This window comes from Balaenoptera musculus, chromosome 7, assembly GCF_009873245.2.
Source record: "Balaenoptera musculus isolate JJ_BM4_2016_0621 chromosome 7, mBalMus1.pri.v3, whole genome shotgun sequence".
Taxonomy (NCBI): domain Eukaryota; kingdom Metazoa; phylum Chordata; class Mammalia; order Artiodactyla; family Balaenopteridae; genus Balaenoptera; species Balaenoptera musculus.
In genome coordinates, this window is record NC_045791.1 from 104830069 (window position 1) to 104847927 (window position 17859).

At 36.2% G+C, this 17859-nt stretch overlaps 1 protein-coding gene across 2 annotated transcripts in view; it reads left to right on the forward strand.

Annotated features, from left to right (window-relative positions):
* PSMD1 (proteasome 26S subunit, non-ATPase 1) overlaps window positions 1-17859 on the forward strand; it is a 108031-nt gene that overhangs the window by 50876 nt on the left and 39296 nt on the right. For both annotated transcript variants that reach the window (XM_036857368.1, XM_036857369.1), the window contains one exon: window positions 16821-16935. In XM_036857368.1, coding sequence (XP_036713263.1) covers window positions 16821-16935 — 115 coding nt within the window. The remainder of the gene's footprint in view (window positions 1-16820; window positions 16936-17859) is intronic.

Sequence of the window (17859 nt, forward strand, 5' to 3'; positions counted from 1 at the left end):
GGCAAAAAATAAATAAAGATCATCATAGATTGCTCATATTTTTAAATTATTTAATTCTACATTGGCAACAGCATTTATGCCCTGTTTCAAATTTATATTCCTTACCTTGTGTGAAAGTTACTGGAAAATATTTTGTTCATTTCAGTTCTACTGAGCACTTCAGATTTTATTCAATATTTGCTGTTTTATTTTAACTCAAAATTCAATATTTTAGAAAAAATATTTACTAAGAATTTTGGATGAAAACGAATAAAATAATCCTCAAGAACAATCAGATGGATTTTAATGTGCCAGAATTTCTCTTCAAGACTATGAAAATATCTTAAAATACTGCTTTATTCTGAACCACAATTTGACCCCTATGCTCATGCAGGCAGATAGGTATCTGCAAAACAAGTAATGTCAGATTGAAAATAGCATCATTATATTTAATGAAAAGACTTGTATGAAAGAAACCTTCATTGATCTGTGTTTACAGATAAATTTATTAAAATATTCAATGAGTATATTATAAAAATACCAAACATTATTATTTTATAATACTGTGCCAATACTGAACCTTCTCACCCACATTCACTCACTTTCTTTTTTTTTTAATATTTATTTATTTATTTTATTTTTGGCTGCATAGGGTCTTAGTTGCAGCACGCGGGATCTTGGTTGCAGCATGTGGGATCTTTTTGTTGTGGCACGCAGGCTCCAGAGCACGCGGGCTCTCTAGTTGTGGCTCGCATGCTCAGTAGTTGAGGCGCATGGGCTTAGTTTCCCCACGGCATGTGGGATCTTAGTTCCCCTGCCAGGGATCGAACCTGCGTCCCCTGCATATGAAAGCGGATTCTTAACCACTGGACCACCAGGGAAGTCCCTCCCTTTTTTTTTTAAACCTTAACTAAAAGTAGTTAAAATTGGTTCTTGGAATGTTTTTATTTTATTTTTGTATTTTTAATTAGTTTAATGGCTAAAGGACATAACTAGTTAGAACAGCTACTTATTTGGCAACCTTGAGTCATTAGAAGCATAGCTGATAATCAGAGAGAAAGCAAAATAATAATAATAAAAGGGTAGATGAATCTCTCAGTTGGCAAATAACTAAACCTGTGCTGTAAAACTTCACGTACATTAGGCAGAAGGCTGTCTATAAGTCCCCACTCCAAATCTTTTTGCTCTAAACACACTCACAAAAACTTCTCTCCCCCATCTTTAATGAAAACAAACATTTGCACATGGTGGTAAATCTAAATAGTACAAAAGAATATCCATTGATAAATTCACTCTTGAGACGGTTTTTTTTGTTGCTGTTGTTTTAATATTTGAGACAGTTTTAACAAACACGTTTCCCTCCCTTCTCCAGAGTAGAGTAACAAATTAAGAGGTGGACAAGCACTTTGGTAATAGCAAACAGGGCCAACTAAAAAAACAGGAATTAAAAAGTGTAGGCGTGTAGGTCTACTCAGAATAGAGACTTGCAGCTCTCATAACTCAGCCCTCCACAACTCTGTGGTATAATAATTGATATCATAGTGTTGACTACCATATATTTAATAAAGGTTAAATCATCTTTATTCAGCTCTGTTTTGGATAACAAGAATACATGAAGTGCATTTTTTTAAAATTTTCATCCAAAATGACAAAAAATATAAAAGTATGATTCTAAATAGTAGAATGAGATTTCAAATATCTGGAAACTTTATTTGTGTAGAATATCTCATTTACCAAGAACTCCAGATAAATTAATTCTTACTAAAGTAGCTTAAAGGTCAGACTCAAACTCTAATCTGACCATAAACAAAACACCTAATTGGTGCTTTTTTTTCTAAAATACTTACTTTTATCCCTGATGCCTTTTAATTTATTGAACAGATTCTGTCTTCTACTTAAAGGGGCAGTCTAGTATTTTTTATAGGTTTAGGAAGACAACTTAAATGTCAGTCAAAGATATTTTTTATCTCTCAGTCATAGTATCTTTCAAACACTAACACACTAAGGAATTTTTGACAATATGTGGATTGTGTCCATTACATATTCATTCATTTGCGAAGTATTCATTGAGTTCCGTTAGCTTGTGGAGATACAGTGATGAACAAGATAAACATTTTCTGCCTTTATATCAGTATAATTTATAATTTTATGAGGGGTGCAAACGCATATACTGATAATTATAATATAGATATGGTGCAGCTAAGACTAACTCACTTCAACAGGGCCCTCGGTGCAGCTCAAATATTTCTTGGCTTTTTTTTTTTTTTAATTCCTTTCTTGTTCACTCTCTTTGATGAGATCAGTGAAAGAGCTAAAACTTCGCTCATTCATCCCTGATGACTGAATTTACCTCTTATTATTATTATTATTTTTTTTTTTTGATTTTTAGAAATTTCATGTAATGTCTGAAACATTTATATTAACATATTTCCATACAAATAACCCAATGAAAGTTTAGTATTAGTTGTTTTGTTTGTTTTTTTATACTGCAGGTTCTTATTAGGCATCAATTTTATACACATCAGTGTATACATGTCAATCCCAATCGCCCAATTCAGCACACCACCATCCCCATCTCACCGCAGTTTTCCCCCCTTGGTGTCCATATGTCCATTCTCTACATCTGTGTCTCAACTTCTGCCCTGCAAACTGGCTCATCTGTACCATTTTTCTAGGTTCCACACACATGCATTAATATACGATATTTGTTTTTCTCTTTCTGACTTACTTCACTCTGTATGACAGTCTCTAGATCCATCCACGTCTCAACAAATGACTCAATTTCGTTCCTTTTTATGGCTGAGTAATATTCCATTGTATGTATGTACCACAACTTCTTTATCCATTCGTCTGTTGATGGGCATTTAGGTTGCTTCCATGACCTGGCTATTGTAAATAGTGCTGCAATGAACATTCGGGTGCATGTGTCTTTTTGAATTACGGTTTTCTCTGGGTATATGCCCAGTAGTGCGATTGCTGGGTCATATGGTAATTCTATTTTTAGTTTTTTAAGGAACCTCCATATTGTTCTCCATAGTGGCTGTATCAATTTACATTCCCACCAACAGTGCAAGAGGTTTCCCTTTTCTCCACACCCTCTCCATCATTTGTTGTTTGTAGATTTTCTGATGATGCCCATTCTAACAGGAGTGAGGTGATACCTCATTGTAGTTTTGATTTGCATTTCTCTAATAATTAGTGATGTTGAGCATCTTTTCATGTGCTTCGTGGCCGTCTGTATGTCTTCTTTGGAGAAATGTCTATTTAGGTCTTCTGCCCATTTTTGGATTGGGGTGTTTGTTTCTTTGATATTGAGCTGAATGAGCTGTTTATATATTTTGGAGATTAATCCTTTGTCCGTTGATTCATTTGCAAATATTTTCTCCCATTCTGAGGGTTGTCTTTTCGTCTTGTTTATGGTTTCCTTTGCTGTGCAAAAGCTTTGAAGTTTCATTAGGTCCCACTTGTTTATTTTTGTTTTTATTTCCATTACTGTAGGAGGTGGATCAAAAAAGATCTTGCTGTGATTTATGTCAAAGAGTGTTCTTCCTATGTTTTCCTCTAAGAGTTTTATAGTGTCCAGTCTTATATTTAGGTCTCTAATCCATTTTGAGTTTATTTTTGTGTATGGTGTTAGGGAGTATTCTAATTTCATTCTTTTGCATGTAGCTGTCCAGTTTTCCCAGCACCACTTATTGAAGAGACTGTCTTTTCTCCATTGTATATCTTTGCCTCCTTTGTCATAGATAAGTTGACCGTAGGTGCGTGGGTTAATCTCTGGGCTTTCTATCTTGTTCCATTGATCTATGTTTCTGTTTTTGTGCCAGTACCACATTGTCTTCATTACTGTAGCTTTGTAGTATAGTCTGAAGTCAGGGAGTCTGATTCCTCCAGCTCCATTTTTTTGCCTCAAGACTGCTTTGGCTATTCGGGGTCTTTTGTGTCTCCATACAAATTTTAAGATGATTTGTTCTAGCTCCGTAAAAAATGCCATTGGTAATTTGATAGGGATTACATTGAATCTGTAGATTGCTTTGGGTAGTATAGTCATTTTCACAATGTTGATTCTTCCAATCCAAGAACATGGTATATCTCTCCATCTGTTGGTATCATCTTTAATTTCTTTCATCAGTGTCTTATAGTTTTCTGCATACAGGTCTTTTGTCTCCCTAGGTAGGTTTATTCCTAGGTATTTTATTCTTTTTGTTGCAATGGTAAATGGGAGTGTTTCCATAATTTCTCTTTCAGATTTTTCATCATTAGTGTATAGGAATGCAAGAGATTTCTGTGCATTAATTTTGTATCCTGCAACTTTACCATATTCATTAATTAGCTCTAGCAGTTTTCTGGTGGCAGTTTTAGGATTCTCTATGTATAGTATCATGTCATCCGCAAACAGTGACAGTTTTCCTTCTTCTTTTCCAATTTGTATTCCTTTTATTTCTTTTTCTTCTCTGATTGCCGTGGCTAGGACTTCCAGAACTATGTTGAATAATAGTGGTGAGAGTGGACATCCTTGTCTCGTTCCTGATCTTAGAGGAAATGCTTTCAGTTTTTCACCATTGAGAATGATGTTTGCTGTGGGTTTGTCATATATGGCCTTTATTATGTTGAGGTAGGTTCCCTCTATGCCCACTTTCTGGAGAGTTTTTATCAGAAATGGGTGTTGAATTTTGTCAAAAGCTTTTTCTGCATCTGTTGAGATGATCACATGGGTTTTATTCTTCAATTTGTTAATATGGTGTATCACATTGATTGATTTGCGTACATTGAAAAATCCTTGCATCCCTGGGATAAATCCCACTTGATCGTGGTGTATGATCCTTTTAATGTGTTGTTGGATTCTGTTTGCTGGTATTTTGTAGAGGATTTTTGCATCTATATTCATCAGTGATATTGGTCTGTAATTTTCTTTTTTTGTAGTGTCTTTGTCTGGTTTTGGTATCAGGGTGATGGTGGCCTCATAGAATGAGTTTGGGAGTGTTCCTTCCTCTGCAATTTTTTGGAAGAGTTTGAGAAGGATGGGTGTTAGCTCTTCTCTAAATGTTTGATAGAATTCACCTGTGAAGCCATCTGGTCCTGGACTTTTGTTTGTTGGAAGATTTTTAATCACAATTTCAATTTCATTACTTGTGATTGGTCTGTTCATATTTTCTGTTTCTTCCTGGTTCAGTCTTGGAAGGTTATACCTTTCTAAGAATTTGTCCATTTCTTCCAGGTTGTCCATTTTATTGGCATAAAGTTGCTTGTAGTAGTCTCTTAGGATGCTTTGTATTTCTGCAGTGTCTGTTGTAACTTCTCCTTTTTCATTTCTGATTTTATTGATTTGAGTCCTCTCCCTCTTTTTCTTGATGAGTCTGGCTAATGGCTTATCAATTTTGTTTATCTTCTCAAAGAACCAACTTTTAGTTTTATTGATCTTTGCTATTGTTTTCTTTGTTTCTATTTCATTTATTTCTGCTCTGATCTTTATGATTTCTTTCCTTCTGCTAACTTTGGGTTTTGTTTGTTCTTCTTTCTCTAGTTTCTTTAGGTGTAAGGTTAGATTATTTACTTGAGATTTTTCTTGTTTCTTTAGGTAGGCTTGTATAGCTATAAACTTCCCTCTTAGAACCGCTTTTGCTGCATCCCATAGGTTTTGGATCGTTGTGTTTTCATTGTCATTTGTCTCTAGGTATTTTTTTATTTCCTCTTTGATTTCTTCAGTGATCTCTTGGTTATTTAGTAATGTATTGTTTAGCCTCCATGTGTTTGTCTTTTTTACGTTTTTTTCCCTGTAATTCATTTCTAATCTCATAGCGTTGTGGTCAGAAAAGATGCTTGATATGATTTCAATTTTCTTAAATTTACTGAGGCTTGATTTGTGACCCAAGATGTGATCTATCCTGGAGAATGTTCCGTGCACACTTGAGAAGAATGTGTAATCTGCTGTTTTTGGATGGAATGTCCTATATATATCAATTAAATCTATCTGGTCTATTGTGTCATTTAAAGCTTCTGTTTCCTTATTTATTTTCATTTTGGATGATCTGTCCATTGGTGTAAGTGAGGTGTTAAAGTCCCCCACTATTATTGTGTTACTGTCGATTTCCTCTTTTATAGCTGTCAGCAGTTGCCTTATGTATTGAGGTGCTCCTATGTTGGGTGCATGTATATTTATAATTGTTATATCTTCTTCTTGGATTGATCCCTTGATCATTATGTAGTGTCCTTCCTTGTCTCTTGTAACATTCTTTATTTTAAAGTCTATTTTATCTGATATGAGTATAGCTACTCCAGCTTTCTTTTGATTTCCATTTGCATGGAATATCTTTTTCCATCCCCTCACTTTCAGTCTGTATGTGTCCCTAGGTCTAAAGTGGGTCTCTTGTAGACAGCATATATATGGGTCTTGTTTTTGTATCCATTCAGCCAGTCTATGTCTTTTGGTTGGGGCATTTAATCCATTCACGTTTAAGGTAATTATCGATATGTATGTTCCTATGACCATTTTCTTAATTGTTTTGGGTTTGTTTTTGTAGGTCCTTTTCTTCTCTTGTGTTTCCCACTTAGAGAAGTTCCTTTAGCATTTGTTGTAGAGCTGGTTTGCTGGTGCTGAATTCTCTTAGCTTTTGCTTGTCTGTAAAGCTTTTGATTTCTCCATCAAATCTAAATGAGATCCTTGCCAGGTAGAGTAATCTTGGTTGTAGGTTCTTCCCTTTCATCACTTTAAGTATATCATGCCACTCCCTTCTGGCTTGCAGAGTTTCTGCTGAGAAATCAGCTGTTAACCTTATGGGAGTTCCCTTGTATGTTATTTGTCGTTTTTCCCTTGCTGCTTTCAATAATTTTTCTTTGTCTTTAATTTTTGCCACTTTGATTACTATGTGTCTCGGCATGTTTCTCCTTGGGTTTATTCTGTATGGGACTCTCTGCGCTTCCTGGACTTGGGTGGCTATTTCCTTTCCCATGTTAGGGAAGTTTTCGACTATAATCTCTTCAAATATTTTCTCTGGTCCTTTCTCTCTCTCTTCTCCTTCTGGGACCCCTATAATGCGAATGTTGTTGCATTTAATGTTGTCCCAGAGGTCTCTTAGGCTGTCTTCATTTCTTTTCATTCTTTTTTCTTTAGTCTGTTCCGCAGCAGTGAATTCCACCATTCTGTCTTCCAGGTCACTTATCCGTTCTTCTGCCTCAGTTATTCTGCTATTGATTCCTTCTAGTGTAGTTTTCATTTCAGTTATTGTACTGGTCATCTCTGTTTGTTTGTTCTTTAATTCTTCTAGGTCTTTGTTAATCATTTCTTGCATCTTCTCAATCTTTGCCTCCATTCTTATTCCGAGGTCCTGGATCATCTTCAGTATCATTATTCTGAATTCTTTTTCTGGAAGGTTGCCTATCTCCACTTCATTTAGTTGTTTTTCTGGGGTTTTTTCTTGTTCCTTCATCTGGTACATAGCCCTCTGCCTTTTCATCTTCTCTATCTTTCTGTCTCTTATTATTTTTTATTTATTTATTTATTTATTTTTGGCTGTGTTGGGTCTTGGTTGCTATGCACGGGCTTTTTCTAGTTGCGGCGAGTGGGGGCTACGCTTCCTTGTGGTGCACAGGCTTCTCATTACGGTGGCTTCTCTTGTTGCAGAGCACGGGCTCTAGGTGCTCAGACTTCAGTAGTTGTGGCACTCAGGCTTCAGTAGTTGTGGCACGTGGGCTTAGATGCTCCACGGCATGTGGGATCTTCCCAGACCAGGGCTTGAACCCATGTCCCCTGCATTGGCAGGCAGATTCTTAACCACTGCGCCACCAGGGAAGTCCCTTACATCTTATTTTAATGAAAGACTTAGACCAATCTGAAAGCTCTGTCACCTTTCAACTTCTTAAAATGTCTTTCTTTTGATCCATCCTATCATTTGGGATCATGTTGTCATTCCTCTTTACCATAACTAACTTCTACTTAAATCCTTAGTCCCAACTCTTTATGGTAATTCTTTGCAATCTTGCTGAATAAAGTATTTTCTTTTTCACACATAGAATCCATGCCTTAAATATTCATTTCCTCAGCTTTAACTTCTTTCTTGCAGACATGCTCAGGTTTACAGTTAATGAAAAATTAAACCTTTCTTTGTCCCTTAAGTCTCTTTCCTTCATCATTTGACTTCTTTAGAGAATTGCCTATCCTTTTTCCTTCTTACTACCCACCCAATATATAACCCTTGTAATCAGATTTTTATCCCCAACATTCTATTAAAATAACTCTTAGAAAGTCACTAATTAACACCAATTGTTGAATTTGTGCAATATTCATCACTATTCACTGAGCATTTCTCTTTAAAACTTGTATCTTTTTTTTACTTCAAAGACACCCTATCCTGGGTTCTTTGTCTTTCTTACAGAATCTTTTCTAAGTCTTATTCTACCCTCTTAATATGTAGATTTTCCAAGGTTCCTATCCTGTTAACTTTTCTCCCTCTTCATTTTCTCCTTGCATTCACTCTTATGGTTTCCCATTGACTTGTTGAAAAAAACTCCTAAAACTCTATTTCCAGCCCAATGACTGTGATCTTGTGGTCATGAGATGAGACAAGCAGCATACTTAAGGGCTAGGAGACCTCAGACAAACCAATTTCTCTGAGCTTTAATTTCTACATTTGTAAAAAGGAGGTGATGTAACCTGCTCTGCTGACTTCACAGCAGCATTTGACCCAGTTGATCATTTCCCCTTCGCCTTCCTTAAAATAGTTTCTTTGCTTGGCTTCCACTAGACCACACTGTTGGATTTTCTCCTACCTCATTACTACTCCTTTGTAGTCTCCTTTACTTGTTCTCTTTCATCTCAACCTCTTTAATATTGGGGCTCCTCTGGGGCTCATTTCTGGACCTCCTCTCCCCTCACACTTGGTGATCTCAGACACACTTAAGGCTTTGAATACTACCTATATACTAAAACTCCCAAATTGGTATCTCTAGCCTAGACCTTTCCTTCAAACTCCAGACTGTTACATTCAATTACCTACTCAGTATTTCCCTTAGATGTCTAAAAACATCTCAAACTCAAAATGTCCAAAATTGAACTTCTGCTCTTTCCCTCCAAATCTGTTCTATCTATTGGTTTCTTTATCACAGTTAAAGGCAGTTGCATTCTTCCAGTCTCTTTTTTTTCACGTCTTACCATCAGGAAATCTTGTTTATTCTACCTTCAATATATGTACCAAATTTCAAACATTTTCCCCCATGTTCATGACTGCCACCAAGTCACAGTTATATCCTAACCAGATTTGTGAGATAGCCTCTTAACGCATCTTCTTTCTTCTACCTTTGCCCTCTGGTCTCAGTAGAGCAGCCAAAATTAACCATTTTTAAACAAGTCAGATCATATCATTCCTTTGCTTAGAATCCTGATTGCCCTTCACTTCACTCATAGTAAAAACCAAGTTTCCTATAATCTGGCCCTGTTTTCAACTACTCTTCCCCTCTTCACTACACTCGAACTATTAACCTCTTTGCCACTCCTCAAACATGCTGGGCATCATTCCCCCACAGGGCCCTTGCATGAGCTGTTTCCTCTACCTAATATACTCCTTCTCTGGGCAGCCACTTGGCTCACTTCTTCACTGCCTTCTTTTCTTTGCTTAAATATCACCTTATCATTGAAGCCTGCCTTGACTACTCTAATGAATACTGCAAAATGCCCCCTTCTCTTGGCTCTTCCAATACGCCTTACCTTGATTTACTTTTTTGGTTCTCCTTAGAACTTCACCTTTTTACTTACTTTATCATTTATTGTTTATTGTCTTTCTCCTACTAGAATGTAGTCTTTGTCTTTTTTGTTCACTGTTCTCTTTGAGTTTATCCTGCTTGGAATTTGTTAAGTTTCTAGTCTCTCATCAAAATTTGGGAAGTTTTTGGCCATTATTTCTTCAAGAGTTCTTTCAGCCTTCTCTTTCTCTTCTCCCATTGGGACTCCCATTATGCGTATGTTGGTATGTTTTGTGTTGCCCACAGGTCTCTTAGGCTCTGTTCATTTTGTTTCATTCTTTTTCTGCTCCTCAGATTGGATAATCTCAACTAACCTAACTTCAATTCTCAATTAACCTAACTTAATATTATCAGTTAACCTTATTTGATTCTTTTTTCTGCCTGCTCAATTCTGCTGTTGAGCCCCTCTAGAGAATTTTTCATTTCTTAGTTTGATGATTTGAAGGGCAGGGGGAAACATGCTGATAATGCTGTAACTTTCTGAATGTTGCACATTTCTCTAGGTTCAGGAATGCAATCTGAGATTTTTAAGAGCCATGTTTCTTATTATGGTGAAGTAGCAATTTCTTTATATAAATCTTTTCAATCTACTTTCTTCTTACCTATTTGAGATATTTTCACTCCATTTTGGCAGCACCTGAAAGAAATTAATCTGTTTGGAAACATACCAAAAGCTTGTCTGAAACTATAATTATTTTTAGTTTTCTGAAGTCCAATAAGATGTTAAAAAAGAAATATTAAAGATCGGACTAAATTTGTAAGGTTTGGGGCAAGATCTATGTGGTTTTGTTTTCCTGGTGGTACTTTACACGTAGTAGATAGATAATTCAGTAAATACTAAATTGATGGTAAAAAAACTACCATAAAAACTGTAGTAAAAAACTACAAATAGCAGTAGCTTAGGATACAGAGTTTCATGGGACAGAAGTGTGTTTGGGAAATGAAACTGTTTTCTTCTTTTTCAGTTATTTTTATGATAATATTTTATGTATGTTTTATATTGTTATGAAAACAAAATTCAAAATGTTTAATATCTCCCCTCTTTTAATGGTATTCACTTTTTAAATTTTTATAAACTAGCCAAGAAATAAAGAGAGCAAGAAATGTTGCTAGAATTCCCACAACATGTAGCTCCATTGTTGAGAACAAGTGCAGCTAGCAAATTTGTAATTGTCTGAGTAAATATACTTTTAAATTTAACATATCAAAATGTAAATATGAGGAAAAGCTAAGTCATAGGTAACACATTTTGTGCTAATCAAAGTGTTGAATTCCTTGCTCTCTAACTATCCCCAGCCAATATAACAAAATCCACTATTTTTCCTGTGACTTGAACATTTCTAGACATTTATTTTTCTAAATATGTTCACAGAGACATAGAGATGAACTTTTATTGCTGATCAGGGATTAGTCATTTAAATACTTAGTTTTAAATGCTGATCCAAAGCCATTAAAACAAACTACAGGAATTATTTTGTGATATTATCTTAAAGACATAAATGTTTACATAGAAAAGCTAACATTCAAGGAGAGTCAGAATTATTTAAAATAACTGAAAAAAAGCCTTATGAATTGTTATTAAAGAGTTAGTGTATTTTCTATTAATTTGCAGGTTCTTTCTCCTTCCCTTGCCTTGCCCCCCTCTCTCTCAGTTGCATCCCTGTGTGTAATATAATGTGTTTTTTGGTCTTCTATATTTCCTGTAAATTGATAGTTAGATCTAGAGGCTTGGTCACATTCAGGTTCAATTTTTCACTCTTTCTCTTCTCCTTCTTCTCCTTCTTCTCCTTCTCCTCCTTCTCCTCCTTCTCCTCCTTCTCCTCCCCCTCCTCCCCCTCCTCCTCCTCCTCCTTTTTTATTAAGAAGGGGCTGGCAGTGCACATAAGGTGTAAGGTCTAGTTGTTTCTCTTTTCATGATGTTAGCATCTTTGATAATGATGCTGTTGTCCATTAATTCATTACCAGTTTCAAAATGGTGATGATATAATTTTATCATTTATTAGCTTAGTTTTAAAAATTATATATATATACCAACATGTATGTATGTATTTGGATAAAGATTAATGTAAATTTAGCTTTCAGTGAATGTTTGCATTGCGATCATTGCTTAGAAAAATTCTTTTGTCCTTTTAGAGCTGCCTGTTGAAAAATTAAAATAAACCTAGAATATTATGATTTTATTGTACTCTTGAAGAGGTTGAATGTCTAAGCTAATTAAAGAATTTGTCGTTCCTTGTCTTAACAAATTTTCTGAAGAAGGTGTCACAGTTGGAACTATTATTAGACTGAGAAACATAAAAGAATTTTTTATGTGCTTTTGAGTTTATAGCCCTCACAACCTATCTCAGTCTTTTATGGTAATCAACTAGGTAAAGCTCTCTGCGTTAGGCTCCCAGGCAAAGCTCTGTATTTATGTTCGCAGGCAAAACTTTTTTCTAAACCTCATGAAATTGTTAATGCCCTATTCTAAGTATAATACTTTTAACAAGTGGGAGATCATAAAATAAATGAAGTTTTAAGATACGTTTAGGATAAGCTCTTTGTGAGTCACTTTTCCCTGGAATATCCTGTCCTTGCTGCAGCTTAGGGGCAAGGTAAGTAAAGTGTTCTCTGTGCCATTAGCTCCCTAAAAGTTGGTGAGGAAATCTGGAGGTCAGAACCCTGAATATAACCAGCTTTCTAGGTTTAATACCCAGCTTGTTTTACATTGTTTTGAATGAACTTTTGGGTATGAGTTGCCTTACCTTTCTTAAAAAATAAGAGCCCAAACTACAGCATACTAGTAACCAAATTCCTGGTTCTGACCCAAAGGCAATTTCTGGCTATGCATTTAGATTTTAGTAATTATAGTATAGTATTCTACTCTACCACACCACTAACTCCCCAGCGTAAATAAGGTGGAGCAGATATCATTTTATGCATGAAGCAGTTAAGGCTCAGAGAGACTTAGTGATTGCCATTCTATTAATAAATGGCTGCACTAGAATTGGAATCCAGGTTTTTCAAATTCCAAGCCCACGTTCTCTCTACCACAGCATGTTGAAAACAAAAGGGAGAGGAGGCAGAGAGATCATTTAAGGAATCACTGTATTATTTCAAGTGAGAGATGATCAGGGCCTAAAACAAGCAGTGCAAACAGAAACAAGATTTAACAGTTTCACTTGATTGGGCAGATTAGATGTGGGGAATGAGAGAATAGAATGATTGAAAATGTGAGTTTTCTTGGTGTATAGATGAATAGTCACGGTGGAAAGAGAAGCAGTTTAGAGGAGGGGTGCCTTTATTCCTCTTTCTGAGGTATTTGTGGACTATTTAGTTAAAGACGTTCAACAGGCACTTCAAAATTCAGGATGCTGCTCAGATTATTTGGAGTCTGTTGGTAGGGAGTACAAGGGAATTAAACAGAGGGAATACTCTTAATTCCTGTGTCATTATGTTAATCCTGTGTCACTTACCTAATGAAAATATAAATTCATAACTCTACCAAGAGACTACCATGAGGTTTATGTCCTCACCAAATTCCCACTGCGAAGGACCAAACCCATGTGCTTAGAACAGTGTTTCTGCCTATATACGTATAGTGCTATATTTTTTCCTCTTCTAGGGAAGATAGATTAGAAAAAAGACACATATTCTTGAAAGCATTTTGATTTATTAATACAATTTAATATTGAGGTTGCACAAAATATTCAATAAACAGTAGTTAATAGCCAGTATGTTTAAAAAAAAAGGAATTCATATGTGCACTTTATGGTTGGATAATATGGCAGTGACTTGTGCATATGCCCTTGCACAATTCCTGCTCTCTGGAAGGTTGTACACATAGTAAGTTGGTAAGATGACTGTTAGCTACAAGCCAAGAAATTTTATTGAAACAACAAATCAGAACTTAGTTACCTGTTCCAGTGTTTTACTTTTTAAAGTAGGCCTTCCCTAGCCCTTTATGTGGTCTCCCTGCTGGGAACTTAAAAGCACATAAAATTAAAAGACACTCAGTTAGCCCTTTTGAAGTAACTCAGAGGTACTTGTTAACTCTCTCTTTTTTGAGTTAAAAACTTAAGTGAGGAGGGGAACAAGGAAGTGCCTGATATTTTTCCCAGTGATTAACCCTTAGGCCTTGAACCTAGTAGGAAATACTTGTTGGTCAAGTCTGTAAATATATATTTAGTTTGGCTGCCTTTGTCTTTTATTAAGTAATAAAAATTATTTTATTTTTAGTACCTAGCAGTGTGCTACTAATTTATGGGAAAAAGTACGGAAGACACAGTCTCAATCCTTGCCCCTTGAGACACGTGCAGTCTTAAGTGGTTTTATTTATAATTTGTTATGTGATAAGATGTTTGAGTTTGTCAGAGGATTTGAGTATCAAAGTATGGACAGAACTGGGCTTCCCTGGTGGCCCAGTGGTTACGAATCCTCCTGCCAATGCAGGGGACACGGGTTCGAGCCCTGGTCCGGGAAGATCCCACATGCCTCAGCGCAACTAAGCCCATGTACCACAACTACTGAGCCTACGCTCTAGAGCCCGCGAGCCGCAACTACTGAAGCCTGCACGCCTAGAGCCCGTGCTCCGCAACAAGAGAAGCCACCACAATGAGAAACCCCCGCATCGCAACAAAGAGTAGCCCCCGCTCGCCGCAACTAGAGAAAGCCCATGCGCCGCAACTAGAGGAAGCCCGCGTGCAGCAACTAAGACCCAACGCAGCCAAAAATAAAATAAGTAATAAAAATAAATACATTAAAAAAATTATGGACAGAACTTTTAAGTTCTTAGCCCAATGCAAGTGAAAAATAAAAGTTAAACAATGATGGGACTTCCCTTATGGTGCAGTGGTTAAGAATCCGCCTGCCAATGCAAGGGACACAGGTTTGAGCTCTGGTCCGGGAAGATCCCACATGCTGCGGAGCAACTAAGCCTGTGCACCACAACTACTCAGCCCGCGCACCTAGAGCCCGTGAGCCACAACTACTGAGCCTGCACGCCTGGAGCCCATGCTCCACAAGAGAAGCCACCTCATTGAGAAGCCCGTGCACTGCAATGAAGAGTAGCCCCCGCTCGCCACAACTAGAGAAAGCCCGCACACAGCAACGAAGACCCAACACAGCCAAAAATAAATAAATTAATTAATTACTTTTTTTAAAAAGTTAAACAATGATGCTGTCAACTACAGTAATTCTCCAGCAACCTCTTTGGTATGATATCACCTTTAAAATTTCATTTTTATTTCATAGGAATATTTCTCATTGATGAAATGTCCTGTAATAATGAACACTGATTTAAAACCTTTGATGATTGGTTCATTTTTAAAAACCATAGAATCGTAAAGTGGAACAGACCTTATGGAACTTTTAGTCCAATTCCTTCTTTTTCCGATGTGAAAAGGGATCCCAGAGTGTATGGTTAATCGAACCTTGTCTAAAATTATCCCAGCTATTTAGAGGCAAAACAGGAACTAGAACATGGGTTTTTTACTTCTTATATAACTTACTGTTATTTACCTCAGTACTCATTAACTGAAAGCATATGTGTATTTGCTCATTTGTTCTATATTATTCCTGCATGATAGTCAAGAAATATTCTCTCTAGTTACAGAAAAGAAAATTTAAGTGATTTGCCTAATGTCATGTACTAAGAAATTAACAAAACTAAGACTAGAACCCAGATCTTCTGTTTCTTAGTACATTGCTTTCTTTATACTACTTTTCTGTATTGTTGCCACTAGATTGTTTACAGATTTTTCGTACTAGGAACTAGCTTCATCAAACTGAGAAAGAACATTTTCAAGAAAGAGTGATAGCAGAGTTCTACCTTTTTTTCTTTTTTGAGGTATGGTTGATGTATAATATATAAGTTTCAGGTGTACAACATAGTGATTCACAATTTTAAAAGATTAAGTTCCATATATAGTTACCATAAACTATTGGCTGTATTCCCTGTGTTGTACAATATATCCTTGTAGCTTATTTATTTTATACATAGTAGTTTGTACTCTTAATCCCCTACCCCTATCTTGCCTTTCCCCCAAAATTCCACCTTTATAGACAGTTGCATAAACTTGGCTCTACTCCATTTGAAATTTGAATTTACCATTCACTGGAGTTTGAGGCTAGAGGGCAATTTCAACATAGAATTATAGATTTAAATTGGTCTGTAGGTAATAACTGCTTTCATTCACAACAGGATACTTTTTTAAAAAAACGTTCTATTGAAATGTAATATATTAATAGTCTCTTTTTAAAGTTTTTATTGAAGTGTAATATACATCTAAAAACATGAATATAATTAGCCTACAGCTTGATGAATTTTCACAACTGAACACACCTGTGTAACCAGCACCTAGTTCAACATCAGTACCAGCCTTCTAGAAACTCCCCTTACACTCTCTTCTAGTTACTACCCCATCCTGCTGCCCCCTCAGGAGTGACCACTATAACAGGATAGTCCTTTAAGATGAGATCAGATACTTCATTTGTCAAGGTTGTCCTCTCTTCTGTATTTGCTGCAAATATGAAGAAGATGAGAAAAGAACAATTTCTCTATTCTTATCAACACAAAAATAATTGCTGAAGACAAAAAAAAAATCAGAATTTTTTCATACCAAGTCTTATTTAACAATTTAATATTCAATCAGAGTAATACTGGGATATTTAAATCTTTTGTGCAGCTTTGGAAACATCTTGGAGTCTCTGTAAGTGACTTTTGTCTTCTGAAACAAGACACAGAGTAAGCAGGAGTTATAAGAATGGACGTAGGGCAGCGTTCCCCCGTCCCCATTACCCACCCCCCGCCCCGGCCCGCCCCATCTCCCATGGCTGTTCCCCACCCTAGAGAAGACACAAGGGAATGAGTAATGCTGTGATGCAGAGCTGTGGTTGAGGGATCACTGATATGTTCCTCTTTCTTTGCATATATTCTCTGAATGTTGAAGATAGCTTTCTAATATCAATCATTAGAATTCTGTTGGAGATTTTTAATTCTGCAACTTCTGTGTTAAATATAACTCTGTTGTTTCCCATAACTTTCAAAAAATTGATTAAAATTCTTCCATCTTGATTTAAAATATGTTATCTATAACACTGTCTTCACTTTCTCTGTTTCTCGTCAGGACCCCTGAACAGTGCCCCAGTGTCGTTTCATTGTTGTCAGAGAGTTACAATCCTCATGTGCGTTATGGAGCTGCAATGGCCCTGGGTATCTGCTGTGCTGGTACAGGAAACAAGGTAAAGGCCAAAGCCAATGCGGTCAGTTCTTTTCTGGCGCCAGACTGTTTTCCCTAGCCGAAAAGTTTATGTAACAGTTGTAAAAATACAAGTGTGGTGTGATCTGTAAGACTTAACTTGCCTCACAAGTTAAGCTTCCCAGAACTTCCTCACTTAACTATGCTGGATTGCTCAAAGCCGTTTAAGAACAAACCACCACATTACATGGATGGCTCTAATGAAAACAATGCTGTTGAATTTTTTATGAAAGCATTGATTTCTTTAAAAAGAAGAAATAGTATTTTTTTCTTTGAAGAGCTACTCTGGCCATTTTACATTGTTATTTTACATGTTTAATTTGCATAATAAGTATTGTGGAAATCAAAGTTCTTATTTGAGGCCACCACAGTCAACTCAGTTTGATTTTTTTGTGTGTTTGTTTTAAGTATATATTTAACTGCTGTTTGCCTGTTTTCTCCTCAAGAACATAATAGATAACCTGGTATTTGTTAAGCCTACAAAAGTGACAAAATAAAGAGTTGGGTTAGGTACATTGATGATTTGAAAACAGTTTGTCATGAGAGTCATAAAGAAATGCACCAATGCTTTAATAACAAGTATTCTTGATTCACAGCAATAACATAAATCACCACATTTTGCCTTTCATAGAGCACATGAACACACCTTGGCCAGTTCCCCAAAAGGTGCACTTTTCTTTTAATAGCACACAGGCATGTGTGTGTGTGTGTGTGTGTGTGTGTGTGTGAAAGAGAGAGAGAGAGAGAGAACAAGAACATGGTTATATTCCCAGTGTCTTTACATCAGAAAGGAGCCACTTTTTAAAAATCATCTCTTGTCCAAACTAAAGTAAAGCAAAGCATAATTATTAGTTTATTGATTGATTCCAGGAATTAGATTTTAACTTGCTTGACTTTTTCTCTAATA